The sequence below is a fragment of the Suncus etruscus genome, chromosome 10, assembly GCF_024139225.1.
Source record: "Suncus etruscus isolate mSunEtr1 chromosome 10, mSunEtr1.pri.cur, whole genome shotgun sequence".
NCBI classification, from domain to species: Eukaryota; Metazoa; Chordata; class Mammalia; order Eulipotyphla; family Soricidae; genus Suncus; species Suncus etruscus.
This window is the reverse complement of record NC_064857.1, coordinates 87,807,918-87,835,553: the sequence shown is the minus strand read 5'-3', so window position 1 is coordinate 87,835,553 and position 27,636 is coordinate 87,807,918. Positions and strand designations below refer to the sequence as shown.

At 41.6% G+C, this 27,636-nt stretch overlaps 1 protein-coding gene across 1 annotated transcript in view; it reads right to left on the bottom strand.

Moving 5' to 3' along the window:
- TUBGCP4 (tubulin gamma complex associated protein 4) overlaps positions 1-27,636 on the bottom strand; it is a 57,952-nt gene that overhangs the window by 1,793 nt on the left and 28,523 nt on the right. The window contains exons 8-16 of the mRNA XM_049782477.1: positions 26,118-26,283; positions 25,854-25,978; positions 18,930-18,980; positions 18,259-18,364; positions 16,422-16,529; positions 15,791-15,929; positions 13,558-13,735; positions 12,372-12,506; positions 329-445 (exon numbers count right to left, since the gene is read on the bottom strand). Of these exons, the coding sequence (XP_049638434.1) occupies positions 329-445; positions 12,372-12,506; positions 13,558-13,735; positions 15,791-15,929; positions 16,422-16,529; positions 18,259-18,364; positions 18,930-18,980; positions 25,854-25,978; positions 26,118-26,283 (1,125 nt within the window). The remainder of the gene's footprint in view (positions 1-328; positions 446-12,371; positions 12,507-13,557; positions 13,736-15,790; positions 15,930-16,421; positions 16,530-18,258; positions 18,365-18,929; positions 18,981-25,853; positions 25,979-26,117; positions 26,284-27,636) is intronic.

The window sequence follows — 27,636 nt, the reverse complement described above, 5'->3', positions numbered from 1 at the left end:
TAGTGGAATTGGGGAAAGCTTGCATATTTTTGATACAGGCAGATAATTACTATCACTGAAATACAGGGTTTGTTCAAGGAAGTAATGAGGCTGGAAGTGAGAACAAAGCTACTGCTTTTTGGTGGGCTGAATAATTGAGGGCTAAACAATTTTTTTCAACACTGTGAAGATGTACAGAATTAGCTGCTTCAGAACCAACTCATACCAACATTTTAAATCTACAATGTCTTGTTTATTTTTATATAGTGGGAAATGCTTTATTAACGTAGAGGGAAGATTATTAATCTTTGCATGGGGCTTTGGACTTTCAGTGGCCAGACCCACTTACCTTCACCAGAATGCTCAGCTGGGCAGCCCCACGCTCATCCAGTGGGCCCAGGTTCTGACTGACCAGAGAGCAAAAGCTGTGACAGAGATCTAAGATTTCATTCAGACAGTGAAACACCTGTCCAGGAAACAGCAGGCATTAGAAAAAGACCAATTATATCTGTGAAATTAAGATTTGTGAAAATATAGAGCTGATTTAAACCTGCCTCTGGAGACGCAATACCACATACAAATCCAGAATACAGAATGTGTAAAAAAGCCTCCCCTTTCCAGCAAAGTTGCTGTCACTCTTCTAGTTATCCCTGATAAAATCCTCACGTGGGCCACATTAGCCTCATTTCTTAAACCCAGAGAGAGCTCCTGCCTTGAACTTTCCTTCTAGTGTTCTGTGTGTGGTGCACCCTCCTTAATGCCAGTTCAAGTCCCATGCTTGGTGTATGGCTCCTTTTTCAACACAACCTGCTGTTTTTTCCCTAGCATAGTCCCTCTACTCACTGACCATTTGCTCAGGCATTCTGTGTTATTATTGATGTGTATTATGTCTTGTTTCTCCCAACTAGATTGTGAGCTCCTTATGGGCAGAGCCATGTCTTATACCTCTTTGTATCCCAGTGCCTTGAATACAGTAAGCACCCAATAAATATTTAATGACAACCACTGCTCTGATCATCTATCTGCTTTCCCAAAAGGATGCACTCAAGCCTTACAAGAACAGTCTAATTCTTACAGCTCTTTACAGTCATTGAATCACAGAAGTTTATTTCCATTCATGTCTGTAGGGCTGGTGGTGGTTTGTAACAGAAATAACTACTAAGCCACATCTGGACTCTCAATAACTAAGTGAAATACTTCATTGAAAATTTCCTCTGCTGACCATTAAATGGTTTCTGTGGTTAGTCATGTGGATTCTGCCACCTTTTTGCTTAAGCATTGGTTCTCTAGTATACAAGTGGATTATTCCATTTTGTTTAAAACTAGTTGGTTTTGATCTAAGGACAATCACTGCAGTTGGATGGTTGTGGTCTATATTTCAAATGAAAATTGCGTTGTCTCCAGCCGTCATAATTTGTGGAATTTCTGTGTTGGCTCACGTTATTACTGTGAGCATAGTTATTGGCTGGTATTTAGGAAATATAAAGTGTAGAAATGGTGAGGGTAAAACCAGTATGGAAAATGAAATCTTTCCAACGAAAATTCAGACCAAGGTGCAGGCTGACGAATCCAGCCCCACCATCAACAATATTGGAATTTTTGCTGGAAGAAAAACAACTCAAAAAGTTAAGTCTGATTCTAGCGAATTGCATGACAGTAGTGATTCAGACAATGATCAACCTCCAGTGCTAACTCCAGAAGGGAGGCCTCGTTCTATTCACAAAATTGAATCAGATTCAGACGATGAATCACACGCACAGCCTCAGAGCTCTATTCGGAGTAATTTTGCTAATCCGGCCTCATCCCCTTTACACAGGGTAAATGTTTCTAACTATGTACCCTATCAGATGGAAGAATTAGATCGGTTTTAAAAAAGCATGTAAAGAGTATGGCCCAAAATCGCCATACAGTGTGGAGTTACTAAGACTTTGGAGTCATAACTCATCTTGGACTTTGTATGATTTTAAAAATCGCTGAAATATACCTGTCTAAACAGCGAACTGAATGGGAAATGTACTATTCAGAAGGCGTAAAAGCCAAATTATATAGCCTGGATGGTATGAAAAAGCAAGTGGCAGGTGTTACTCTATTGTATGCATTATTGATGGCAGAAAATCAATTTGCAAATATTCAGACACAAGCAGCTTTACCTAAAGAAATCTTAAATTTAATTAGGGATATTGCATTGTCATCATGGGAAAAAATTGATTCTAACAGCATTGGTAGAGGAAACTTTAAAAAGTACCCAAGGCCCTTATGAGTCATATGCAGAGTTTGTAGGTAAGATTAAAGATGCTCTAAAGTGGGCCCGGAGATAGCACAGCGGCATTTGCCTTGCAAGCAGCCAATCCAGGACCAAAGGTGGTTGGTTCGAATCCTGGTGTCCCATATGGTGCCCTGTGCCTGCCAGGAGCTATTTCTGAGCAGACAGCCAGGAGTAACCCCTGAGCACCGCTGGGTGTGGCCCAAAAACCGAAAAAAAAAAAAAAAAAAAAGAGATGCTCTGAAGTTACAAGATGAGAAACTTCCTAGCAAAATCTTTGGCTTGAGAAACTTCCTAGCAAAATCTTTGGCTTATCATAATGCAAATTCGGCCTGTAGATTAGTATTGAATACATTAAATGAAAAGGCAGATGTGAATGATTTCCTTTATGCCTGTTGGAATGTCTATGGGGAACCTCAACCCCCACCCCACTTAGATTCAGTACAAACCTTCCCAGTTACCAAGGGAATGATGCCTTACTCCCCTCGGACAGGACACTTTCCGTAAACCAGGTCTTTGCCCAAAATGCAAAAGGGGTCACCACTGGGCGAAAGACTGCAGATCCAGAAACCTCATTGATAATAACCTAAGTAGAGGTTTCAACACAATCCACAGGAGGCAAATCGCCTGCTACCATTGTGGAAAACGGGCATATCAAAAGAAATTGCCATTTCCTTATAAATTCAGCTCCTCAAGAACACACATACAAGATGCAGGGAACCGTCCACAGGGCCTCCCCCCAGGCCCTTCCAAATCAGGGGCAAAGCTCACAGACAATAATCCTTCCAAGCCCAGCCCAAGAAAATTCATCATGATAAGGGAATTAATTCACTCCACATCAGGGAGTGCCGGATTAGACATATTATGCCCAGAGGACATTACAATTTATCCAGGAGCATGCCCTTACATGTTAGAAACCGGCATTTTGGGCCCCCAACCCCCAGATACTATGGGTTTGATTCTTGGCAGAAGTTCCCTCAACATAAAGGGTATATCAGTAATCACTGGTGTCACTGACTCAGATTCTATGAGAGAGATCATTGTAGTTATTACTGTACCAGTTACATTGACCTTTAAAAAAGGAGAAGCGATTGTCCAGATAGTAATAGTGCCTTATGTCAAATTTGGGGCTTCAGATAAGACTAGAATTGAAGGTTTTGGAAGCACAGATCCGGGTGCTGCTCAAAACCCAATCATGGCTCTGGTTACTAAATCAAACTTCACTTGGAAGGGCAACCCTTTGATGGAATGATAGATACGGGTGCTCAGGTTACCGTATTTCTGATAAAGAATGGCCAGAAAATTGGCCTCTTCAGGAAATCCTGTATTTGCTAGAAGGAATAGGAGGCCTGAGCTCCTGTCTGTTGAGTACGAGGACTATGATATTTTACGGCCCAGAAAATCAAAAAGCAATAATCAGACTTCACGTGAGCCCATTTTCACCATCCCTGTGGGGCCGTGACCTACACAAACAGTGGAAAGCAGAATTCCACATCCCATTAGCTCCAGAAGAGCCTGAACTTTCTTTTGATTTAAAAACCCAAAATTTTTAGTAGGGGCACTACCATAAAAACCAGCACCAATAAAAATAAAATGGAAATCTGACGAACCAATTTGGACAGGTCAGTGGCCCCTTAAAACTGATAAATTAGGGCCCGGAGAGATAGCACAGCGGCATTTGCCTTGCAAGCAGCCGATCCAGGACCAAAGGTGGTTGGTTCGAATCCTGGTGTCCCACATGGTCCCCCGTGCCTGCCAGGAGCTATTTCTGAGCAGACAGCCAGGAGTAACCCCTGAGCACAGCCGGGTGTGCCCCCCCCAAAAAAAACCCCAAAAAAACCTGATAAATTAAAGGTGCTGACAGAATTAGTGGAGGAACAGCTATGTATAGGACATATTGAACCACCTTTTTTCTCAATGGAATTCACCTATATTCACTATAAAAAAAGAAATCCGGTAAATGGAGACTTTTGATGGATCTTAGAGCTGTAAATTTTTTTTTTTTTTTTTTTTTTTTTTGGTTTTTGGGCCACACCCGGTGACGCTCAGGGGTTACTCCTGGCTATGCGCTCAGAAGTCGCTCCTGGCTTGGGGGACCATATGGGACACCGGGGGATCGAACTCCGTCTCCTAGGCTAGCGCAGGTAAGGCAGGCACCTTACCTCGAGCGCCACCGCCCGGCCCCTAGAGCTGTAAATTTATCCATGATACCTATGGGCAAATTGCAGACTGGTTTACCATCACCTGTAGTTATTCCAAAGGAATGGCCCCTAATTATAATTGATCTGAAAGACTGCTTCTACCATATTCCTATCCACCCAGATTTTGATAAAAAACGTTTTGCATTCTCAGTTCCTTCTCTCAATAATACCCATCCTTGCAGACATTTCCAATGGACTGTTCTCCCCCAAGGCATGCAGAATTCTCCAACAATGTGTCAGATTTTTGTAGATAAGGTTTTGAGCCCTGCTCGTGAAAAATTTCCTCAAGCCATGATATTTCATTATAGATATCTTGATCACAATGAACAATGAAACAGATTTACAGGACTTAAACTCTTATGTTATTGACTGTTTACAAACATCAAGACTGAAAATAGCTTTAGAAAAAATACAGATAATGCCACCGTATCAATATTTGGGTTTTATTTTGGACCAGACGTCTATACATCCACAAAAAATTTCTATCAAAAAAGAAAACATCAGAACGCTTAATGATTTTCAGAGACTTTCAGGTGACGTAAATTGGCTCCGCCCTGCACTAGGAATCACGAATGAAGTTATCTAATCTGTTTAAAACGTTGGAGGGTGACCCGGCTTTAGATAGCCCAAGACACTTAACAACAGCTGCCAAAAATGAATTGGACATCTTGAGCAGATTACAAAAATCATTTCTCTTAAGATTCATCCCAGGAGAAAAGGTATTTCTGTTAATCTTCCCTACTATATAAACCCCCACAGGGGCCTTGATGCAACAGTCAGGACCTTTGGAATGGGTATATTTACATAACAAACAGCCCTACCTGCAACTGATTTCAGAGATTATTATCAAGGCAAGACTCAGATCTATATCTTTACTAGGTTTTGACCCAGATATAATAGTTTTGCCAATACCAAAAAAGGAAATTGAGTCAATATTGCCAATTAATGAATCTCTACAAAGGGCCCTCTCAGATTTCACAGGAGAAATATCCTTCCATTATCCAGCAGGAAAAACTTGGGACTTTTTAAAGAAAACTCAGTTTGTTATTTCTTCAATTGTTCGGGATTTCCCTATTCCCAATGCCAAGGTTTTTTACATTGATGGATCCCAAAATGGAAAAGGAGGAATAACGGGAGACAACATTAATATGACCATAGATACCAAATATAAATCTGCACAGAAAGTTGAATTAGCAACGTTAATTTACCTATTAGAAAATGTATCTGAAGCCATGAATATAGTTTCTGATTATTTGTATGTGGTAAATTTATGTCATGTGATAGCCACTGCTTCCCTTAATGCTAATAACCCGATCATACAGAACTTACTTAAACGATTACAGCAGCTTCTTCAAAAACAAACTGAGCCCATCTTCATCATGCATATTAGAGCCCACTCAGGTCTTCCAGGACCGATGGCTCAAGGAAATAAAACTGCTGACTAGCTAGCAATGACTATATTTAAATCATCTGTAGAGGAACATTCAGCCCTACACACAAATGCTTGCCGTTTACATGTGAATTACCAAATTCCATGGAGGCAAGCTAGAGAAATTGTAGAAAACTGCAACAAATGTGCACCGTTAACAAAAAAGACATAGCAGGAGCAAACCCAAGAGGCTTACAGTCTAACGAACTTTGGCAAATGGATATAACTCAAACAGATTTATTTCCAAGAAAACCTTATCTTCATGTTGTGGTGGACACTTATTCTTGTTTTTTTTTTTTTTTTTTTGTTTTTGGGCCACACCCGGCGGTGCTCAGGGTTACTCCTGGCTGTCTGCTCAGAAATAGCTCCTGGCAGGCACAGGGGACCATATGGGACACCGGGATTCGAACCAACCACCTTTGGTCCTGGATTGGCTGCTTGCAAGGCAAACGCCGCTGTGCTATCTCTCCGGGCCCTTATTCTTGTTTTATGTGGGCAATTCCCATGTCTTCTCAAAAATCTAAGGCTGTTTGTAGTTTTCTTTTACAATGTTTTTCTGTGATGGGTATTCCATATTCTATAAAAACTGATAATGGGCCAGCCTATGTCAGCAAAACTTTTGAATTTTTTTGTAAAGAATGTCAGATAAGACATCTGAAAGGAATTCCTTACAATTGTAGTGGACAGGCCATTGTAGAAAGGACTCACAGAACTTAAAAACTCAATTACAAAAAAATAGAAAAAGAGGTTTACTACCAACGGATTTGCTATCTTTGACTCTTATCACACTAAATTACATAAACTTACTCCAAGGGGAAAGTTACACTGCAGCGGAAAGACATTTTAAAGAAGATATTCAGAGACAAGAAACCCATAAACCTATTTGGATCAAGGAGGATGAAAAATGGATAGCTGGATATCTTCTCCTAAGAGGAAAGAAGGGGTTATGCCTGTTTCTACAAATGACAACCCTTCCAAGAAATTTTGGGTTCTATTACGCCTTGTTAGAAATCGGACTACGGGCCAGAGAGAGAGGAGAGAGAGCACAGCGGCATTTGCCTTGCAAGCAGCTGATCCAGGACCAAAGGTGGTTGCTTCCAATCACGGTGTCCCATGTGGTCCCCCGAGCCTGCCAGGAGCTATTTCTGAGCAGACAGCTAGGAGCAAAAATAGAATACTCCAGACACTAATAGCAGTAATATTGCTGAGGTCTCTGGGGCAGGGAACAATGATTTAGCTGTCACACACCATACATTGAGTGAGACTGATGGTAGTGATAAACCCTTACACTCCGAGATGCAAAAGGAAAGACAGGAACCTGTCTTAACTGGGCTCCAAAATATAAAAAACTCTTACTACATAAACTCAATATTGCAATGCTTGTATAATATTTCAGACTTGACTCAGTATTTCAAGATCATTATAAAAAGAATATTAACAAGAAAAATCCGATGGTGCATGAAGGTAAATTAGCCAAAGAATTTGGTCGGCTCATTAAAACCATGGGAAATGGATTTCATAGATATATTAACCCTGAAAGCTTCAAAGTAACAATTGGTTTACTTAATGACCAGTTTCCTGGACACAATCAGCAGGATCCACACGAACTACTGATGTTCCTAATAGAGGGACTACATCAGGACTTGCTTACCGTAAATCTAATGACAGACAAAACTACACACCTTATGGAAAATGAAAATTATGAACAATTTAGTCCAGAACACCAAAAGGCTCACAAATCTATTATTTATGATCTCTTTCAAGGACAATTCAAATCTATACTACAGTGTCTCACATGCCACCAAAAGTCTGAGGTTTATGAGACATTTGTTCATTTGTCTCTGGCTGTTACATCTACAGATAAATGTACATTACAGGAATGCCTCTCTGAATTTTTTAAAGAAGTGTTAAGGGATGACAACAAAGTTCTGTGCAACAGCTGCAAAACTAGAAGGGATTTTTCAAAGAAAACGTACTTACGGAAACTGCCACCAGTACTTATAATACACTTGAAACATTTTGCTTTTGATGGCAAAAAATAAAAAAATTGCACACTTATGTAGATTTTCCTTTAGAAGACCTCAATTTAGTAGAATTCACTTCAGAGAATAAAAGCAAGATTAAGAAATACAACTTATCATCAGTGTCAAACCATTATGGTAAAGTTCACTATGGACACTGTACTTCATACTGTAAAATTGCTGCAAAACAACACTGGATCAATTTTGATGACAAGAAGATCAAAAAAGTCCCTAATACATTGGTGAAATCCACAGCAGCATACATCCTGTTTTATACTTCTTAAAGATCTACAATGAACACCAGATAATCATTTCACTTCCTTATAGGTTGCTATTAATGCTCTAGGATTCTTTCCACAGGCATGATCAATGAATAGGGATTGAAAATCATGGACCCCCAATGTGTTTCCTTGTATGATGGATTTATGTCTTAATTTCATTATTGCTCTAGGTCTCAGTTAATCATGAAATCTTACAATTTAATTTAGTCAAGGTTCACCTGAAAGAAAAATTCCTCAACATATTAATGTTGTTTTCCTTTCTAGGTATACTCATTTAATGACTTTCACTTTTTATTTTAGCATCATTGCTTTATTTCCCTCAATTTAGGTTTTAAGATGCTGAAATAATGATAATTTTTAGGTGGACTTTCTTCACAGTGCTTCTTGCCTATGATTGATTATCATAGAGTTACTGTTATACAATAACTTTGTATATATGCTGTTATACACTTATAGTAGTTTTCCATGTTCGTATTATGCATGAAATTCTCTTTCAGATCTGCTCTGCTCTGCCATAAAAACTTTTTTTTGAATTTGAAATGATTTATCTAAACAGTTGCCGGCTATTACATTTTAAGGCACTTTTAGTTGATTCAGCTGAATTCTCTTTTCTTTTGCTCTATTTTGGATCCTTTACAACAAATATTTTTTGGTATGAGTGTTATGGCCATATTTTTTGTGAAGTCTGTATGTGTATGTCTTGTTCGGTGTCTGTCTATTTTGCATATTTTGTATATAGTTCCCTTTTCCTAACTTTATCTTCCCCAATTTAGTCTTCCTTATCCTTCCTTCCTAGTCCTTAACATATAATTCTCAGGATTCCCTTCACATGTGCAACTCATCTCCTTCACCCACAATTACAAGCCTCCTGATCTCAGCCCGAGGAAGAAATCCGTGACTGTTGGAGTTTTGTACCACGTTTGCTGCAAACTTGTTGAAAATGAAGCCACCTGGAATTTGTGTCAAAACGAAACCCCAGAGAAAAGATCCATGGATAAGACTCACAATCTCTGGATCCCAATTAAACTGTGTTATCTGAATCTCTGGTTTTCCATCCACATACACAGTGCTATTGTTGACCATCTCTACAATGGCTACCCCAAGATTACACCGATCCCAAAGAAAATGCAGAAGCCCAACCAACTCATGATGGCTTCAACCCGCTTTTCCAGATCCATCAAGTGTCTTTGACTGGTCTTTTCGGAGTTCTAGATCCCTCATCTTTACAGATTGGTGCTGGACTCTGTTGAAATTTCACCTCTGTATTTTTCTTATAATTGTAATCCTTTGAATATATATTTGGTACTACACTTCTTTTGACTATTGTAATTAATGTTTTTCTATTTTAGTTTTTAATGTTAGGAGTTAATGTTGTATTACATTAGGGTTTTGCTTTCTTGACTTTAGGTTAGTGGGTTAGATATTGTTGTCTATATTTTCCTCAATGATATTTTTGTCTGGTCTCAGGGCTTTTTGCGTGGGTGCATCATAGGCAAAATACTAGGTTTATAGGAGGTTCCATCCATTTTGGATGGGCCCTCAAGTTGTTTATTTACACAGGGAGGGTCTCTGCCTTAAATATTTTGTTTTGGTTTGTGACTTAAGCTCCCATCTATAAATAATCGACCTTATTGGTACATCAATTTCGGACATCATATGGACTTCAGCCTGGATTAAGAACTTGAATTAAGTTCAGAAGCCTATTGATCATATTTGCAGTGGCCCCCCACTGTGCAGGGGGTATATGCTTCTTTCTCCAAAATAAGGGCCTAATTCAATGACCTCAAAGATGGGCTTTCTGGTCTACCTGGACTGGAATGAAAATGGGTTTGGAGAGATAGCATGAAGATAAGGCATTTGCCTCACATGCAGAAGGTCATTGGTTCAAATGCCGGTATCTGCCAGGAGCGATTTCTGAGCGTGGAGCCAGGAGTAACTCCTGAGCACTGCCAGGTGTGACCCAAAAACCAACAACAACAACAAGTACAAATAAAGAAAAGGTGCTTCTTCTTGTCTGCTACACAACCTTTCTGGAGTCTCTTCGAAGAATCTATGTATGTCCTAGATTTATCTTCTCAGGAGCTTGTAGTTGATTCCTTGATGCATATTTCTGGTTTTAGACACCCTGTGTTTAGGTTAGAAGTTTTTCTTTACATTTTCCTGTGATGTGCTTATGCAAATAGCCACTCTTTTATTATTGACTAGTTTTTCCTTTAATAATTGTAGATAATATTGTTTGTTTACTAAAAACAAAGGGGGAATTGTTGTGTATGTAAATATTTTAGGGGATTATTATGTTACTGACCCTACCCTGATAGGTGATTGTGCCCTACCCTAGGGTGTGACCTGGCATTCTGCCCCCACCCTAGGATGGTACCTGATTCTGCTTCCACCATTGGGTGATATCTGATCCCACCATTGGGTGGTACCTGGTTCTGGGGGATAAAAACAAGGGTCTGTGGAAGGCGAGAGGATTTTGGCTGGAACTTATGCTGAGTCTTTGGACTTCAGTCTTGTCCACTGAATAAAGCTAATATTTCCACAAGCCTGACTGTCTGCGAGCTGTTTACCCGCTGTTTCACCTCAGAACCGTCAGCTGGACATGGTGGCAGACTCATGCTCTGAGCTGGAGGGGAAAGACCTCATCCTCCATCCCTCCATCAGTCAACCTCTTCAGGGGCTGACTTGCAACAATCTTCAAGTTTTTTTTTTGTTTTTTTTTTTTTTTTTTGATTTTTGGGCCACACCCGGTAATGCTCAGGGGTTACTCCTGGCTATGTGCTCAGAAGTTGCTCCTGGCTTGGGGGACCATATGGGACACCGGGGGAATCGAACCGCGGTCCGTCCAAGGCTAGCGCAGGCAAGGCAGGCACCTTACCTTTAGCGCCACCGCCCGGCCCCAGCAAGATAGTTTGTTTGTTTTTTTTTTTTTTTGGTTTTTGGGCCACACCCTGTGACGCTCAGGGGTTACTCCTGGCTATGCGCTCAGAAGTTGCTCCTGGCTTCTTGGGGGACCATATGGGGCGCCGGGGGATCGAACCGCGGTCCGTCCTAGGCTAGCGCAGGCAAGGCAGGCACCTTACCTCCAGCGCCACCGCCCGGCCCCAAGTTTTTTTTTTATTCCAGAACTGGAACCAATTTGTGAGTATTGAAAAATACTACTAACACCTAGGCTCCACTACACAGACTACTTCTGTGGCTCTATTTCAGTGTGGAGCCAGGGGTAAAAATAACTTTCCTGTTATTTTTATTTATGTTTTTTATGGAAAACAAACAACAAAATTTAGATTTTAGATTATGATATAAAAGACTGCTACAAGAGTAAGTTTAATATGGTCGTTCTGGGAGGTAAAAAAAAAGCTTAAACTTTTTAGGGGCTGTATAGTGAGGTAGGGCATTTGCCTTGCATGCAGAAGGATGGTGGTTCGAATCTCAGCATCCCATATGGTCCCCCGAGCCTGCCAGGAGCGATTTCTGAGCGTAGAGCCAGGAGTAGCCCCTGAGTGCTGCTGAATGTGATCCAAACAAACAAACAAACAAAAAACTTTTTTAGGGCCAGAGTGAAAGCACAGCAGATATGGCATTTTTGCCTTGCATGCTGCTGACCTGAGTTTGATCCCCAGCATCCTATATGATCCTCCAAGCCTGCCAGGAGTGATACCTGAGCACAGAGCCAGGAGTAACCCTTGAGCGCTTCCAGGTGTGGCCCAAAATTGAAACAAAAAAACCTCTTTTAAATCCTTCTAGAGTTAATAAGCTGGGCTTCCTTATTTATTTTCTTCATTCCCTTAAGTTTTTAAACAGATTCTCCTTCATCCAAAGCTCTTACCTTCTGTTTTATACATTCAAGTTATTTAAGTTTCCGCAACATTTCCATTTTAGTTTTACTTTAAAAACTATAAATGGAAATTTACAAAAATTCTCTGGCATCCTATGCAATGATTGGGGGAGTATGGACTGAAGGCCATTTCTGGGCCTGAGGATATAGTGCTGTCTGGGCCCTGAAAAGCTGGGAACACCTAGGTGAGCATTGCCAGGCTCAGGACTTTTGATCTGGGCTGTACCTACTGATACTGGGGCCTCCAGGAATATACCTGGCACTGACTTTCTTAATAATAATTCTAAAGCTGGTAATTCATGGTGCCCGAGGAACAGTCAGGTAGCAGCAATCTGGGGAAACCAACCAGACCTACTTACAGGTTTCAGTAAGATGAAGGACTGAGCCAGTAAATTGCTCAAGAAGTGGTCGTGAGCCAACCGGATGCTTTCAAAGTCTCGAGTGGAATTGATCTGATGAAGCAGCTGTGAGAACTGGGACTCCAGCACATCCACCTGATGGACAGTCATACAGAATTTCAGCATCTCCATATTCCTTTTTTTTTTTTTTTTGGTTTTTGGGCCACACCCGGCGTTGCTCAGGGGTTACTCCTGGCTATCTGCTCAGAAATAGCTCCTGGCAGGCACGGGGGACCATATGGGACACTGGGATTCGAACCAACCACCTTTGGTCCTGGATCGGCTGCTTGCAAGGCAAATGCCGCTGTGCTATCTCTCCGGGCCCAGCATCTCCATATTCTAACACTCAATGACATTAAGTGCTTGACAGAATGAAACACATCTGGGGACGGAGCAATAGCACAGCAGTAGGGTGTTTGCCTTGCGTGCAGCCAACTGGGAAGGACCCAGGTTTGATCACCTTCACCTGCATCCCATGTGGTCCCCTGAGCCTGCCAGAGACCAAAAATAAAGAAAAGAATTTTGAAAAATTCTTTGAAACCAAGTATATCCTATTCCAACCTCTATAGCTGACCAAAGACCCTTATGCTCATTACCTCACCTTATAGTGAATTATTTGACTAAAATTCCTAATATTTTAGGGAACCACTGTCTCCTTCCCTCTCTACTGGGGCAACCTCATCCTGCCACATCCTTTCTGCTGACTGGTGAGCAGGAGTACAGGGGTTACAACAAACTAGGAGTTCTGTTAATAGTGAGATAGTGGAGACTGGAGCAACAGTACAGAAAGTGCTGGCCTTGCAAGCAGTGAATCGAGGATTAATCCCTGGCATCCTTTAGCCTGCAAGGAGTGATTCCTGCACATAGTTAGGAATAATTACTTAGCACAACTGGGTGTGTGCCCAACGCCCCCCAAAGACACACCCCCTAAATATGCTGTGGAGAAGGAACATACTCTTCATTCTCCTTTACTTTTCTTTCCTAAAAAGTGGTCTGAAAAAACATGCCTGGTGCTGAATCCACAACTGTTCTCAAACCCTGGCATATTATGAAGAGGCAAAATACAATTCCTCTTCAATACGCCTACCAAACTCCTGGACTTCTTTTCATCCCCTCCCCTCCCATATCCTCCTCCCTTGGCATAGACCTGTAGGTAGTACTGAAGATTATCCACCAAGAATGCCATGTGATTTCTCAGGCGCCACTTGATTGCATCAGTCTGATTGGATTTGAGGTGCTTGCGCTGCATTTGTAGGGCCCAGCAGTGCTGCAACTCTGCCTGTACCCTGCGCACACTCAGTAAGTACTTGAACACCACATTGTACCTAGGACAGAAACACTAGCTGTTCAGGAAAAGTTCACAACCCACTCCCACCTCATGCAGACCCTGGAACTGTGCTACTAACCCCTCCCTAAAAAAGGCAGGCAGGAAGGAACATAGATGGAGATTAATGAAAAATACTAACCTCAGATCACATAAATCTATTAAAACAAAATAAAAAATATGGAATTGAAGCTCATGGTTACTATGCATTGGGGTTAGGCAAGAGAAAAGGATCTTAGGAGCTTTGTGAGTCTATATGTATTATCTGAAACTCTCCTCCCTATAGAGTTGTGTTGACAATAGGTAAGAATGAAGTAATATCCTGTTATTGTTTTGCCACACCTAGCAGTGCTCAGGAATTATTGCTGGTTCTGTATTGCCACCTCTGGTGGTGCTTTGGGGAACTGTTTGAGAACCAGGGATCAAAGCCAATTTAGCCACATAAAGCAAAAGCCGACCTAATGTTCTATCTCTCAAGCCCTAGAGAGGCCTTGTTTTCTTTTCTTTTTTTTTTTTTTTGGTTTTTGGGCCACACCCATTTTGCGCTCAGGGGTTACTCCTGGCTATGAGCTCAGAAATTGCCCCTGCTTAGGGGGACCATATGGGACGCCGGGGGATCGAACTGAACTGCTGTCCGTCCTACGCTAGCACTTGCAAGGCAGACACCTTACCTGTAGCGCCATCTTCCCGGCCCCAGAGGCCTTGTTTTCACTTTTCTCTTCTCTTCATTGCTCTAGCCTAACCAGGTAAGACAAATCCCAGGTGTGGGGCTGGTGTTTTAACCAGTAAGTTTGAAAAGTCCTTTTAAATGATGTAGAGGTGAATTTCAAAAGTATTTGTCAAGCATACTTCTGAACTCCTTTTTTTTTTTTTTTTTTTTTGACCACACCTGGCTGTCTGCTCAGAAATAGCTCCTGGCAGGCACGGGGGACCATATGGGACACCGGGATTTGAACCAACCACCTTTGGTCCTGGATTGGCTGCTTGCAAGGCAAACGCTGCTGTGCTATCTCTCCGGGCCCTCAACTCCTTTTTCTAAACCTCTATCTAGTTCCCCCATTCAGGGACATCAAATCCTGATGGGGTTTTTTATCAACAGCACTTGACTGATGCTCAGGATAAAGAACGATGACATCCAAGAGTTCCCAGCTTGCAACCCCTCTTTTCTGTTCCTGAGCTAGGAAGGGGATTCCCTAGGTGGCTAAAGACCATATTTAGAACACACGTTTTGTTTTTGTTGTTATCAACAAAATATTACAAAAGATAAGGAGAAATCTTCGATCTGATAGAATTACCAAGAACTACAATTTATAGAGGGCACAAATAAACTGCTTATTACTTACTCTATTAAAAATGCATAGAAACTGTGATTTTACTTTGATGGGGGCCTCTTAAACAGTGCTCAGGAGGCCAGAAATTCTTCCTGATACATCAGTTAACTGGGCTGACATTTTTATGGAAGGAACCAAGGAAGCAAATCTCTGTGGTGCTGGAGAGACCCAGACCAGCCAGGTAGTGGCAGGTGCCTCCAAAGCTACTCTTGGCAGTGTTCAATGGACATGGAGACTGCACTTGTCAATGTTCTGCAGACCCTGTGGTGCTGGGAACTGAACCTGGGCTGGGAGCATGGTAGGAACTGTGTCCTAACTACAGCCCCAAACTCAAGATTTTGAAGTACAGCATCCACCACTCCCTGCTATTGACTCTGAAACATCATTTAATAATAAAATCTTTTATCAACTAAAAGCACTCTTGAGTTTTAAATATCTAATTTACAGACTTTTAAAAACTTGTGGAGGGTTGGGGAAATCAGTTGAATTGGCTGAGCATATGCCTAGTATATGTGGGGCTCTGGGTTTGATTCCTAGTACTTCTTGACTCCCAAAGCACTACTACCTATGGCTCTAGTGGGCCACCAGCATGCTGGGCTCAAGTACCATACTCTAAAACAACAATAGCAATACCTGAGTAGCTCCCACCCACACCTATTCCTGCTATTTTTTTCTTCCTGTAAGTAAGGATGTTGAATTTACCAGTGAGAAATTCAAATACTCACTTTTCTAGGACAGCCGGAGTGAAGAGAATATGCAATGGCCACTGCACTTTATAGGAAAGACCAAGAGCTGCCCAGCCAGATGCAGGGGCTTCCCGGGGAGAAGTTTCTCGAGAAGGCCCTTCTCTGGACTGAGAAGCATCTATTTAAGGAAAGAAAAAGGCAACTTTGCTAACCTAGAAACAGAGCTTCACCAGGGTGAACAACATTCATGAAGCTCTGGCTCAAGCCAGAGAAAAAAAAGGAAACGTAGAGGACAGTCCTCTAGGTGAGATTCTTCAGTTTTCCAGAGATTTCCCATGCACCTTCCCTCCACCAGCCCCAGTCTTAAAGTCCAGTGACAAAAACAATTCCAGTGGCAAAACAAAACACAGACTGAGAAGCCTCTCTAAAGCATTTCTGGGATTCCCTTTCCTCCCACATAAAATTTGGGAAAGTGAGTTTTGATTTCTAAGATTCAAAATAATAGTTTTGAGTATAGAGATGGCTTAACAGGCTGCGCACCACTGGATGTGATCCCAACACTAAAAAAAAGCAAACCCAAAACAATATTGTTTCTGTAGAGGTAGATGGAGGCATAACTGAAAGAATACATAATGACCAGTAGCAGAAAGATAGGGAAAGATAAACAAACCTTTGTGCTCCTTGCCATGATACTCAATTGTCAGGTGCAACAGAGGGAGAAGGTTGTCGTCGTCTAGCAGGACCTTGTGTGCTGACTGCTGAAAGGCCACATTTACATCTGAGGAGGAACACATGCTTGACAGTAATGCCCACTGCCTAGTAAATCCCACTCCCCTGGTCTCACTCTCCCATCCAACGCTGTATAACAGTAATAGAAAACATGGTTCTTTGCCCGAGGAGCATTTAATCCACTCCTCTTGCTGGTAGCCAAATATAACCTGATTTTTCTTGGAGAATTGCTTTTGTTTCCTATAATCTGTACAGTTCTAGTGGTGGTGACAATACCTGATCTTAGAAGTAGGCAAGTGATCTAGGCATGATCAAATGGAACACTCAACCATATTACTTTCTTTTTGGTGGAAATTAAAAAAAAATTTAAATATATATATTTAAAAAATATATCTTTATTTAAGCACCATGACTACAAACCTGTTTGTAGCTGAGTTTGAGTAATAACAAAGAACACCCCCCTTCACCAATACAACATTCCCACCACCAATGCCCCCCAACTTGCTTCCCCCCCACCCCTTGCCTGTATTTGAGGCAGGCATGCTATTTCTCTCACTCACTACCATTGTCATAATAGTTGTCAGTGTACTTATTTCTCTAACTGAACTTACTACTCATTGTATTAAGCTTATATCATGGGCCAGTCCGTCCAGCCCTCATCTCTATTATTTCTACGTATTATTATAATAATGTCTTTTATTTTTCTTAAATCCCATAGATGAGTGAGACTATTCTGTGTCTTTCTCCCTCCAACTTATTTCACACAACATAATAGTTTCCATGTCCAGCCATGTATAGGAAAATTTCATGACCTCATTTTTTTCCTGATGGCTGCATAGTATTCCATTGTGTATATGTACCACAGTTTCTTTAGCCACTCATAAGTTGTCAAGTATCTGGGTTGTTTCCAGATTCTGGCTATTGTAAATAGTGCTGCAATGAATACAGGTGTGCAGAAGGCATTTTTGTGTTGTGTTTTTGTGTTTCTAGGATATATCCCTAGAAGTTCAACCTTATTACTTTATTTTGTTCAGACTGGGGTAATCTAAACCCTTTACCTGAAATTGGTTTGGTTCCTCCAAAGACACTGTGAGACATGTTTCAGGGACAGGACTAAAAGTCCACTGAAGAGCATCAAGAGGCAGAGACAAAATATGGCAAAAGAGAGCCCAGCAGTATTTGAATCTCATGTTTCTGGTGTTCTGATGCCTAGCCACACTCTTATCCCACTGAAAAGATAAATTCAATAGCAGTAAATTTCCTTTCTACCTGAATTAGTTCAGGTTAGTTTTCCAACATTATCAAACTAAAAAGCTACACTGCAAGTGGTAATAAATACTATATATTTCATAAGAAATATATGATTGTAATCTGTTAAGATGAAACACTTGGTTTGTTTGGTTTTGTTTTGGGGCCATACCCTGCTGTGTTCAGGGGTTATTCATGGCTCTGCGTTCAGAAATCACTCTTGGCAGGCTCAGGGGATCATATTGAATGCCATGGATCAAACCAAAGCCCTTCCTGGGTCGGCAGCGTGCAAGGCAAATGCCCTACTGCTGTGCAATTGCTTCAGCCCCAAAACACCTGGTTTGAAATCCTGCATCAACTCTTCCAAGAAAGATTATCCTGTGACTAATGACCTCAGAAAGTCTACCTGTAAGGTCGTTCATCTTTGCAAATATCAGGCTGCTCTTATGTGAATAGGTCTAACTATTCATTCACAACCAAAAATACAACTTCAGTAAGCTGGCATGTCTCACTTCCGGAGGACAATTTACCATGTTCAGTTACTGCAGTAGGTGGTGTTTTTAGCATGTGTTGAGCTGTGTCAATGAAGGCTTGAAACAATTCTCCTCGTCCCAGAAGATAAAAATCTTTAATTATCTAGGGGAGAAAAATCAATTTATAAGCCAGCAATTAGCTCCTCCCCAGTATCTTGATGAAATGACACATATTAATATAATTTATAATCTTATCAGTTTGAGCCTAATGTACTCAATAGATATAGAATGAATATAGACTTTCAGCATTTCAAAGAGACAAAAAAAATTTTTGGGGGGGGCACACCTGGCAGAGTTCAGGGGTTACTCCTGGCCTGAGCTCAGAAATCACTCCTGGCAGGCTTAGGGGACTTTAGGGGGATGTTGGGGATTGTACCAGGTGGGCCACATGCAAGGCAAATGCCCTACCGCTGTACTATCCCTCCAGCCCCAAAGAGACAAACTTCTGCAGTTCCAAGTAGGAGAATGACTGGGATATCTTGGTATTATTTATTCAGTGAAAACAAAATTTTATAATGCCAGAAAAGAGCTTATACTTATTAGATTTACAGCATTAGGTAGTTTATCCATTTGGGAGCCTGAGCACAAGTCAGTGCTCTCAGGAGAGTCTAGGAAATAAAGCCATTGCTTACTTTTATTATTTTATGAATTAAAAGAACAGCTATTACCTTTAGCTGACCCAGTAAATCTGACTCTTCTACCATAAGCTTCCAGAGATGCTGTGAAAAGAACCAAAAAAAAAATAAATAAATAAAAGTCAATTTCATTATGATGAAAACTTCTAAAATGACCTAAAAGTGAAACTGAATACTATAAAATGAAAGCTAAAAAAATAACATGATCATCTCAATAGAGAAAAAGTATATGAAAAGACTGAACATCCATTTATGACAAAAAATGAATAAAATGGATATAGAGGAAACATGTCCAAACACAATAAAAGCCATATATGACAAACCCATGGCTGATAGTTACCCTTAGGTCAGAAGATACTCTCACAATGATTATTTACCAAAACATTGGGAATATTGGGCTGAAGAAATAATACGGTGGGTAGGGAGGGCAGGGCATTTGCCTTACATGTGGTTGACTTGGATTTGATCCCTGGCACCCCATAAGGTGCCCCAAGCCTTCCAGGAATGATTCCTGAGCACAGCCAAATGTAAGGCTTGAGTATTATCAAGTATAAACTTCTCTCCTCTTGCCCCTTCAAAAATTATTTGGAGGGGCCGGGTGGTGGCGCTGGAGGTAAGGTGCCTGCCTTGACTGCGCTAGCCTAGGATGGACCGCGGTTCGATCCCCCGGCGTCCCATATGGTCCCCCAAGAAGCCAGGAGCAACTTCTGAGCTCATAGCCAGGAGTAACCCCTGAGCGTCACAGGGTGTGGCCCAAAAACCAAAAAAAAAAAAAAAAAAATTATTTGGAGTACTTGCCAGAATGATTAAAAATTAAACAAGCAGTAAATGTATTCAAATTAGGGAACCTGGGATAGGCCCATGGTAAAGTTCCTGCCCTGTAGTTATGATAAGGTAGGGAATTTGATCCATGGCTGGTGCCTCACTTGCCACATGCAAACCTTAGTGGCACTGCTTTTTTAGAACTCTGGGTTCACAACCCATGAAGTTGAGCAGTTCCTGTGAGTACTGTGACCAGATATGTGAGCACTGCAGCCAAGTGCAAGTCATCAGAGCATCAAGCTCACTCCTAATTCTAAAAAAAGGAGGGGGTGGGAGTAGAAGAAATGACCAAAGGAACTCAAACTGGGAAAGAATAAACTTATTACTATTGGCAGATGACTTGATATTATACTTAGAAAACCTTAAAGATTATTCCCAAAACTATAGAATAAATTAATATATTTATAGGTTTTAATACCAATGTAGAAAAATATGTTGTGCTTCTATATAAAAATAATGAGCAAGGAATGATTCCTGAATGCAGAGCCAAGACTCTCACTAGATGTGGCCCCAAAACAACCAACCAAACAAAAAAACAAAAACAAAAACAAAACCCTGTGTGCTCCCAAAAGCCTAGAAAAAAATTACCAGTTATGAAGTTATGATGGCACAAAAAAAAATAAAAAGGGGCCTAATGATAGTAGAGTTGAAGCTTGCCTTGTAAGCAACTAACCCTGATTTGCCTTCCTGACACTAGAATGTGGTCCCCCAAATTCCCTAGAAGTGATCTCTAAACACAGAGCCAGGGAAAATTCCTTAGTACTTGGAGGGCCCAGATCCCCCTCCCCATCCTCCAAAAAAGGGGAAGTATCAAGTACCTTGACTTCAAACTATAATACAGCTCTGCATAAGTCAACAGACTTCTTTTTGTTTGCTTTTTATTTGGGGGCCACAGTCAGTAGTTCTCAGGGGTTACACCTGACTCTGCACTCAGGATTTATTTCTGGCTGTGCTTGGGGGACCATATGGGATGCAGGGGACCAAACCCAGGTTAGCTATGTACAAGGCATGTGCTCTACCTGCTGTACTATTGCTCTGGCCCAAAAAGTATTTACAATTTTGTTTTGTTTTTGGCTATACCGTGTGATGCTCAGGATTTACTCCTGGCTTTATACTTAGAGATCATTCTAACAGGGATTGACCATATGGGGATGTTGGGTGCCAGGGATCAAATCTAGATCTGCTGCATGTAAGTCAAATATCTAGCCCACTGTACTATCTCTCTAGCCCCCTCTAAACAGTTTTCTGCTGTAGTAAGAAGAGGCATTTAGACAAATGGAACAGGATTGTGAATCTAGAAATAAACATAAATATGGACAAAGGAGGTAAGAACATACAATCGGGAACAAAAAGTTTCTTCCAGGCAAGTAAATTGCAACCCTGGTTCAACCCCCAGCACAGTATACGGGTTCCTGAGTACTACGAGGGATCATTTTTGGGAACAAGGGAGGTAAGAACCTCCCCACCCCAAAATAATAAAAGTATTCTTGTGAAAATTATAGTCACACATAAATCAAACAGTATGGGACCAGAGCAATAGCACAGTGGGTAGGACATTTCCCTTGCATGTAGCTAAGCTGGGTTCGATCCCCAGTATCCCATATGGTCCCCTGACCCTGCCAAGAGTTATTTCTGAGCACAGAGCCAGGAATAACCCCTGAACACCACTGGGAGTGGCCAAAAACCCAATAAACAAGAATGAAACAGTAGCATTTATACCAGCTACAAGAACTAATTTAAAGGGCTGAAGAGATAGCTCAATAATCTTTTTTTAAAAAAAGTTTATTAGTTACCATTTGAAAACAAATACTGACCTTTTAGATTTTTTTGTTTGTTTGTTTTTGTTTTGGGGTCACACCCGGCAGTGCTCAGGGGCTACTCCTGGCTCTACACTCAGAAATCGCTCCTGGCAGGCTCAGGGGATCATAAGGGATGTCGGGATTCGAACCACCAACCTTCTGCATGCAAGGCAAATGCCCTACCTCCATGACATCTCTCCGGCCCCTTAAATAGTTGTTTTTTATTTATTTATTTATTTATTTATTTATTTATTTTTAAACACCCCTGATGGTGCTCAGAGGGCTAATCCCAGCTCTGTTGCTAGGTGTTGCTTCTGGATATGCTTGAAGTATCTACAGGTTAGGGAACTGAATCCAGATCTTCCACCTACAAACATGTGTTCAAACTATCAAGCTATCTTTAGCACACTTTGTGTCACCATTCTTTTTTTTTTTTTTTTTGGTTTTTGGGCCACACCAGGTAACACTCAGGGGTTACTCCTGGCTATGCGCTCAGAAGTTGCTCCTGGCTTGGGGGACCATATGGGACACCGGGGGATCGAACCACGGTCCGTCCAAGGCTAGCGCAGGCAAGGCAGGCGCACCTTACCTTTAGCGCCACCGCTCGGCCCCCGTGTCACCATTCTTTAGAAATGAAAATAAAACAGCATTTTATCCCTTGCAAAATTTCACAAGAAACAATTTGAAACCTTTCAATAAGATTTTACTTTTCTAGGTGCCAGATAGGTGGTGCAAGCTGTAAGGCATCTGTCGTGCACGCGCTAGCCTAGGATGGACCCTGGTTTGATCCCCTGGCATCCCATATGGTCCCCCAAGCCAGGTACAGCCCAAAAACCAAAAAAAAAAATTTTTACTTTTCTCCATTAATTGCACTTTCCAAACAGCTATCACAAAAACGAATTAACAGAAAAACTGAAGAAATATTAGAAAGAACTGAGGACATCAGCTCTTTGGACAGGGTTGCTCAGTAATAAGCAAAGGTAAAGTAATGTCCTGAAATTCTGAAAGGACTAAAACACATATTCTAGATAGTAAGATGCTTACTTGCCCATAGAAAATCAAATTAAGATCTGTATCTACATCATTCTAGCTATCTTCACCACCTAGGAATTTCTGATAAAGATCAGAAGAAAGGGGCCGGGCGGTGGCGCTGGAGGTAAGGTGCCTGCCTTATCTGCGCTAGCCTAGGAGACGGACCGCGGTTCGATCCTCCGGCGTCCCATATGGTCCCCCAAGCCAGGAGCGACTTCTGAGCGCATAGCCAGGAGTAACCCCTGAGCGTTACCGGGTGTGGCCCAAAAACCAAAAAAAAAAAAAAAAAAAAAAAAAAAAAAAAAAAAAAAGATCAGAAGAAAGTTATATTTATGAGAGAGTATTGTAACTTCAACTCAAGGATGCTAAGCATTTTCTTTTTTTAGCATGTGCTTAGTGCTGATTATCAAACTTAGGGCATCCTCACCTACCTATTCTTTATACTATCTGCAGAGGTTTTTGTTTTATTTTGTGGGTTGTTATTAGAATGACTGAATAGCATAAAAATAAATACTCTTAAGGAATTACTGGAGGGGCCCGGAGAGATAGCACAGCGGCGTTTGCCTTGCAAGCAGCCGATCCAGGACCAAAGGTGATTGGTTCGAATCCCGGTGTCCCAATTGGTCCCCCGTGCCTGCCAGGAGCTATTTCTGAGCAGATAGCCAGGAGTAATCCCTGAGTACCGCCGGGTGTGACCCAAAAAAAAAAAAAAAAAAAAAAAAGAAATTACTGGAGGTGAGTGCTGAGAGGAGAGAAAGCCTTACTCCACCCTCAAGGACCCTTGATCTGAACCTAGCAGGCACAAAGAAGATTTGGGGGCCCGGAGAGATAGCACAGCGGTATTTGCCTTGCAAGCAGCTGATCCAGGACCAAAGATGGTTGGTTTGAATCCCGGTGTCCCATATGGTCCCGTGCCTGCTAGGAGCTATTTCTGAGCAGATAGCCAGGAGTATCCCCTGAGTACCGCCGGGTATGCCCCCCCCCCCCAAAAAAAAAAAAAAAAAAAGATTTGGACCTACAACTTCTTCCTCAGCCCTATGGCACTCGAGAACTCTGAGATGCTCAAAGTGACTGAGAGTGGAATTGCTGAAATTTCTGGGCATTCATCGAAAGACCAGGAAGAAGCAGCCATTTCCCAAAGGCCATCAGGCCTGAATCTTCAGCCCTGGACTGAGAATAAGACTAGGCACTTCATTCAGGAGTGGGAACTTCTGGGCCACCAGCTAGGGAGAAAGAATCACAAAATTGCCAAAGTCATCGTGCAGAGGCTCAAAATCAAGGGCATCCTAATGAGTCATATGCAGTGTTTGGATCTGTTAGAAACCAACAAGAACTGTATTAGATGTCCTGCCCCTTTGGAGAAACCTTGCACTGGATCCTGGACCCCCAAAATCAGGACCTGGTCTCTGGTCCAACCTGTGACCATGAGGCCCACCTGTTCCCTCCTAAGGCCCAGCCCTTGGTCTGAGACACACCAGTTCTGTTTGAGGAGTAATTGTGGAGATCTCCACCAATGTCATTTGTAGAAGTTCTGTGGGTGCAGCTGCCTGCAGTACCCATGGCTCAGTGTGTCAGATGGGAACCCAACTCCTCTATCCCAATCCCACATTGGTTCCTTCCAAGCCTGCCTGCCTTTGCACTTCCAAAGGCCCCCAGCCCTCTGAAGACCACTCAGTCAAAGTGATCCACCTCCTCTTAACTGATCCCAACTAGTCTGCTCCCAAAAACTGCCATCCCCCCTCTCCCCAAAATAGTGATGTGACTGACATTCAATAAAGTGTAAAGTGACCTTTCTCCCACTCAAAAAAAAAAAAGAAAAGAAAAAAAAGAAAAAAATTACTAGAGGCTTAAGAGATATTACAGCAGGTAGGGCACTTGCCTTGCATGTAGCCAATCTAGGTTCAATCCCTGGCATCCCATATAATCCCCCAAGCATCACCAGGAGTAATTCCTGATAGAGCCTGATAGAGTAACCCTTGAGTACTGTTGGGTGTGAACCAAATAAACAACAACAAAAATAAATTACTGGACCTTGGAAGATAACTTAAAGACTTGAGTTCATTCCTTGCATTCAGAGGGCCTGGAATGCAATCTCCAGCATTGATCACATGGTTCCCAGCACCTCTATAAGTACCTAACAAAAGTTGAAGGACTCCCCCTCCCATACTGGTCATAATTTTAGTTGGTGGATGAAGCACAATTCATTTTAGAGTACTGACCTGATTCAGAAGGTCTGGTTTTGAACTCACTTTTATTGCATACTTTACAGCACCAGGCTTTTTTGGGGTGTGGGGGGTTGGGGCACACCTGGTGATGCTCAGAAATCACTCCTGGCTCGGGGGACCATGTGGGTGTCCTGGCTCGGGGGACCATGTGGGCTTTTTTGGGGTGTGGGGGGTTGGGGCACACCTGGTGATGCTCAGAAATCACTCCTGGCTCGGGGGACCATCTGGGTCAGCCGCTTGCAAAGCAAACATCCTACTGCTGCACCACTGCTCCGGCTCCCCCCCCCCTTTTTTTTTGGGGGGGACGGCACATCAGAGGCACTCAGGAGTTATTCCTGGCTCTGTGCTCTGAAATCGCTCTTGGCAGGCTTGGGGGACAGACCATATGGGATGTCAGGAATCAAACTGGGTCATACCCGAATCAGTCATGTGCAAGGCAAACATTCTACCCCTGTGCTATCATTCCGGTCCCCATGTTAGCTTTTTGAGAAATTTTACTTATTAGAATGGATTATTCCAAATAAGATTATAATTCCCATAAATCAAAGAATAAATTATAAGGCCATACTAAAATAATAAGGCAGTAAACAAAATCAGCAGTAAAACTGTAAAGACATACCCAACAAAACACTGTCTAAAATGAAACTCAAACTACCTTTATATATTTAATTAACCAAACAGGTACCCAGCAAACTCCTGTCATGTGTGAAAAGGCTAAAACACCTCTGCATCTTGCCTAGAGAGAATGCTGTCACTTGCTGCTTCTTCTCTTTAACTATCAAAAAGTTTCCTCTAAGCTACATTTTAAGGACATCAAGAAGAAACAAGGTTTTTCAGAAAATATACAATGACTGGGGATAGAGAGATAGTACAGTGGGTAAGATGCCTATCTATATAATTATAGTTAGCCAACTCTAACTGGTTCCTTGGCTCAATATATCAATTCCCTGAAGCCCAGCAGGAGTGATCCCTGAACATAGAGCCAGGAGTAAGCCTTGAGTATTGCTGGGTGGAACACCCAAAACACAAAAATAAAATAAAATAAAATAATAAAATAAAATATACAAAGGGAAACAAACCTCTGCTACAGTACTTCGAATACGATCCACCACCTGTTCAAAATCCACCAGACTGAATAGTGGCTGTTGCTTGAGACGATGCAGCTCTGCGGCAAAAGTGTCCTCCTGATTTTTCAGAATGGATCCTGCCCAAAAGAAAGGTACTGTCAGGTTAGACAGAACAACAGGGGCTGAGGGAACACATCCCTGTGACTAGGAAGTGTGGGGCCACAGAGATCAGGAAAGGGCCCGTAAGGGCGGTACACTGGGCAACCAGATTACTACCTTTTCTCGTCAAGTTTACATTTTGATTCTCAAACATTTGGACAGATTCTCCAACAAAGAGGATTTTTTCAGCAACTCTCACTGGAATGTAGGATGGTAAAATCTCTATTCGAAGAGAAAACTGCTTTAGAGATGGAGCTAGCATGTTCTCCTCTTCTATCAGGCGCTAGTGAAGGAAAAAATCCATAGAAGACAAAAAGTTGAAAACATACATAGGAAAACAAAGCTTCAGTAACTCTCAACCCATAATTTATATTTCTAGAAGCACTCTTAAGTCTAAAGTTGTCTAATTCTTAAAGTAGCAGAGAGTCAGAGAGACATAATCCTATTTTCAGGTAGCAAGACAGCATGATTTGGTGACTATTGGAAGTTTAATCCTCATTAGACTGTATAAAATGTATGCAGTAAGTCTAGGACTCACTGCATCTTCCTTGCACAATGAAATAACTTTACACTCCCCTGGTCTGCATGTCTTTGATTTTCTTTGTGTCTATACATCTACGTGGCTCAGACCCTTACAACTGTTTAACCAAAGCAGGCTGGAATGATTTTGGGGGTAGGGTAGGGAAGAGGGGCTAGAAATCCAGGATGCAATTGGGGGCTACTACAAAAACATTTTGTTTTCACAAATTATGAAAATTATTTTTTCATAATATCTAATGATGAGAATCTTTTTAGAATGTCCACTCGATTTTGAAATGATCCTACAAAATTTTGTATGGTTAGTTTAGTTTGTCTTAAAAATTGGGTTGTTTTTTATTTGGCTAGTTAAGGTTTTTTTTTTAATGTAAATTATTTAGACACAGTAAATTTATAAGAGAAAAACTGCGACTTTTCTTAAAAGAGGCAGTTGGCTAAATAAGTCAGGGAAACTGATTAGGCCCATTCTTTTAGTTAAGCGGTATTAAAGTGTGGCTTTTGACCAGAAATCTCACTGGGGAATTTGTTGAAACAAAATTCAAACCTACCCAAGAATCAAAATATTTGGGAAATGAGGCCCAGAAATCCATAATTTAACATTTTTTTGCCTACAATTTATTTTATTTTTTAAAAATAATATCTTTATTTAAGCATCATGATCACAAACATGTTTGTAGTTGGGTTTCAGTCATAAAAAGAACAACCCCTTTATCAGTGCAACATTTCCACCACAAATGCCCCCATCTCCCGCCTTTTGAGGTGATTCTGATACCCAAGTTTGAGAACCAAGATGGAGCCTATAAACTTCAAACACAACCACTCAATCCTTGGGTCGAAGAGATAGCACAGTGGTAGGTGTTTGCCTTGCAGGCTGCCGACCTGGGATAGACCTGGGTTTGATTCCCCAGCATCCCATATGGTCCCCGGAGCAACATCGTCTGGGCCTAGTGTGGCCCAAAACCTAAAGAAACAACAACAAAACTCATCCAATCCCTTAAGCCCCTTAATGATTTTTCATGTTTCCTTCACAGGCTCCTAATTCTGACTTGAATCATTGCTGATATCTTAATTTTGGGGGGCTTCAGAGCTTCTATTTCTT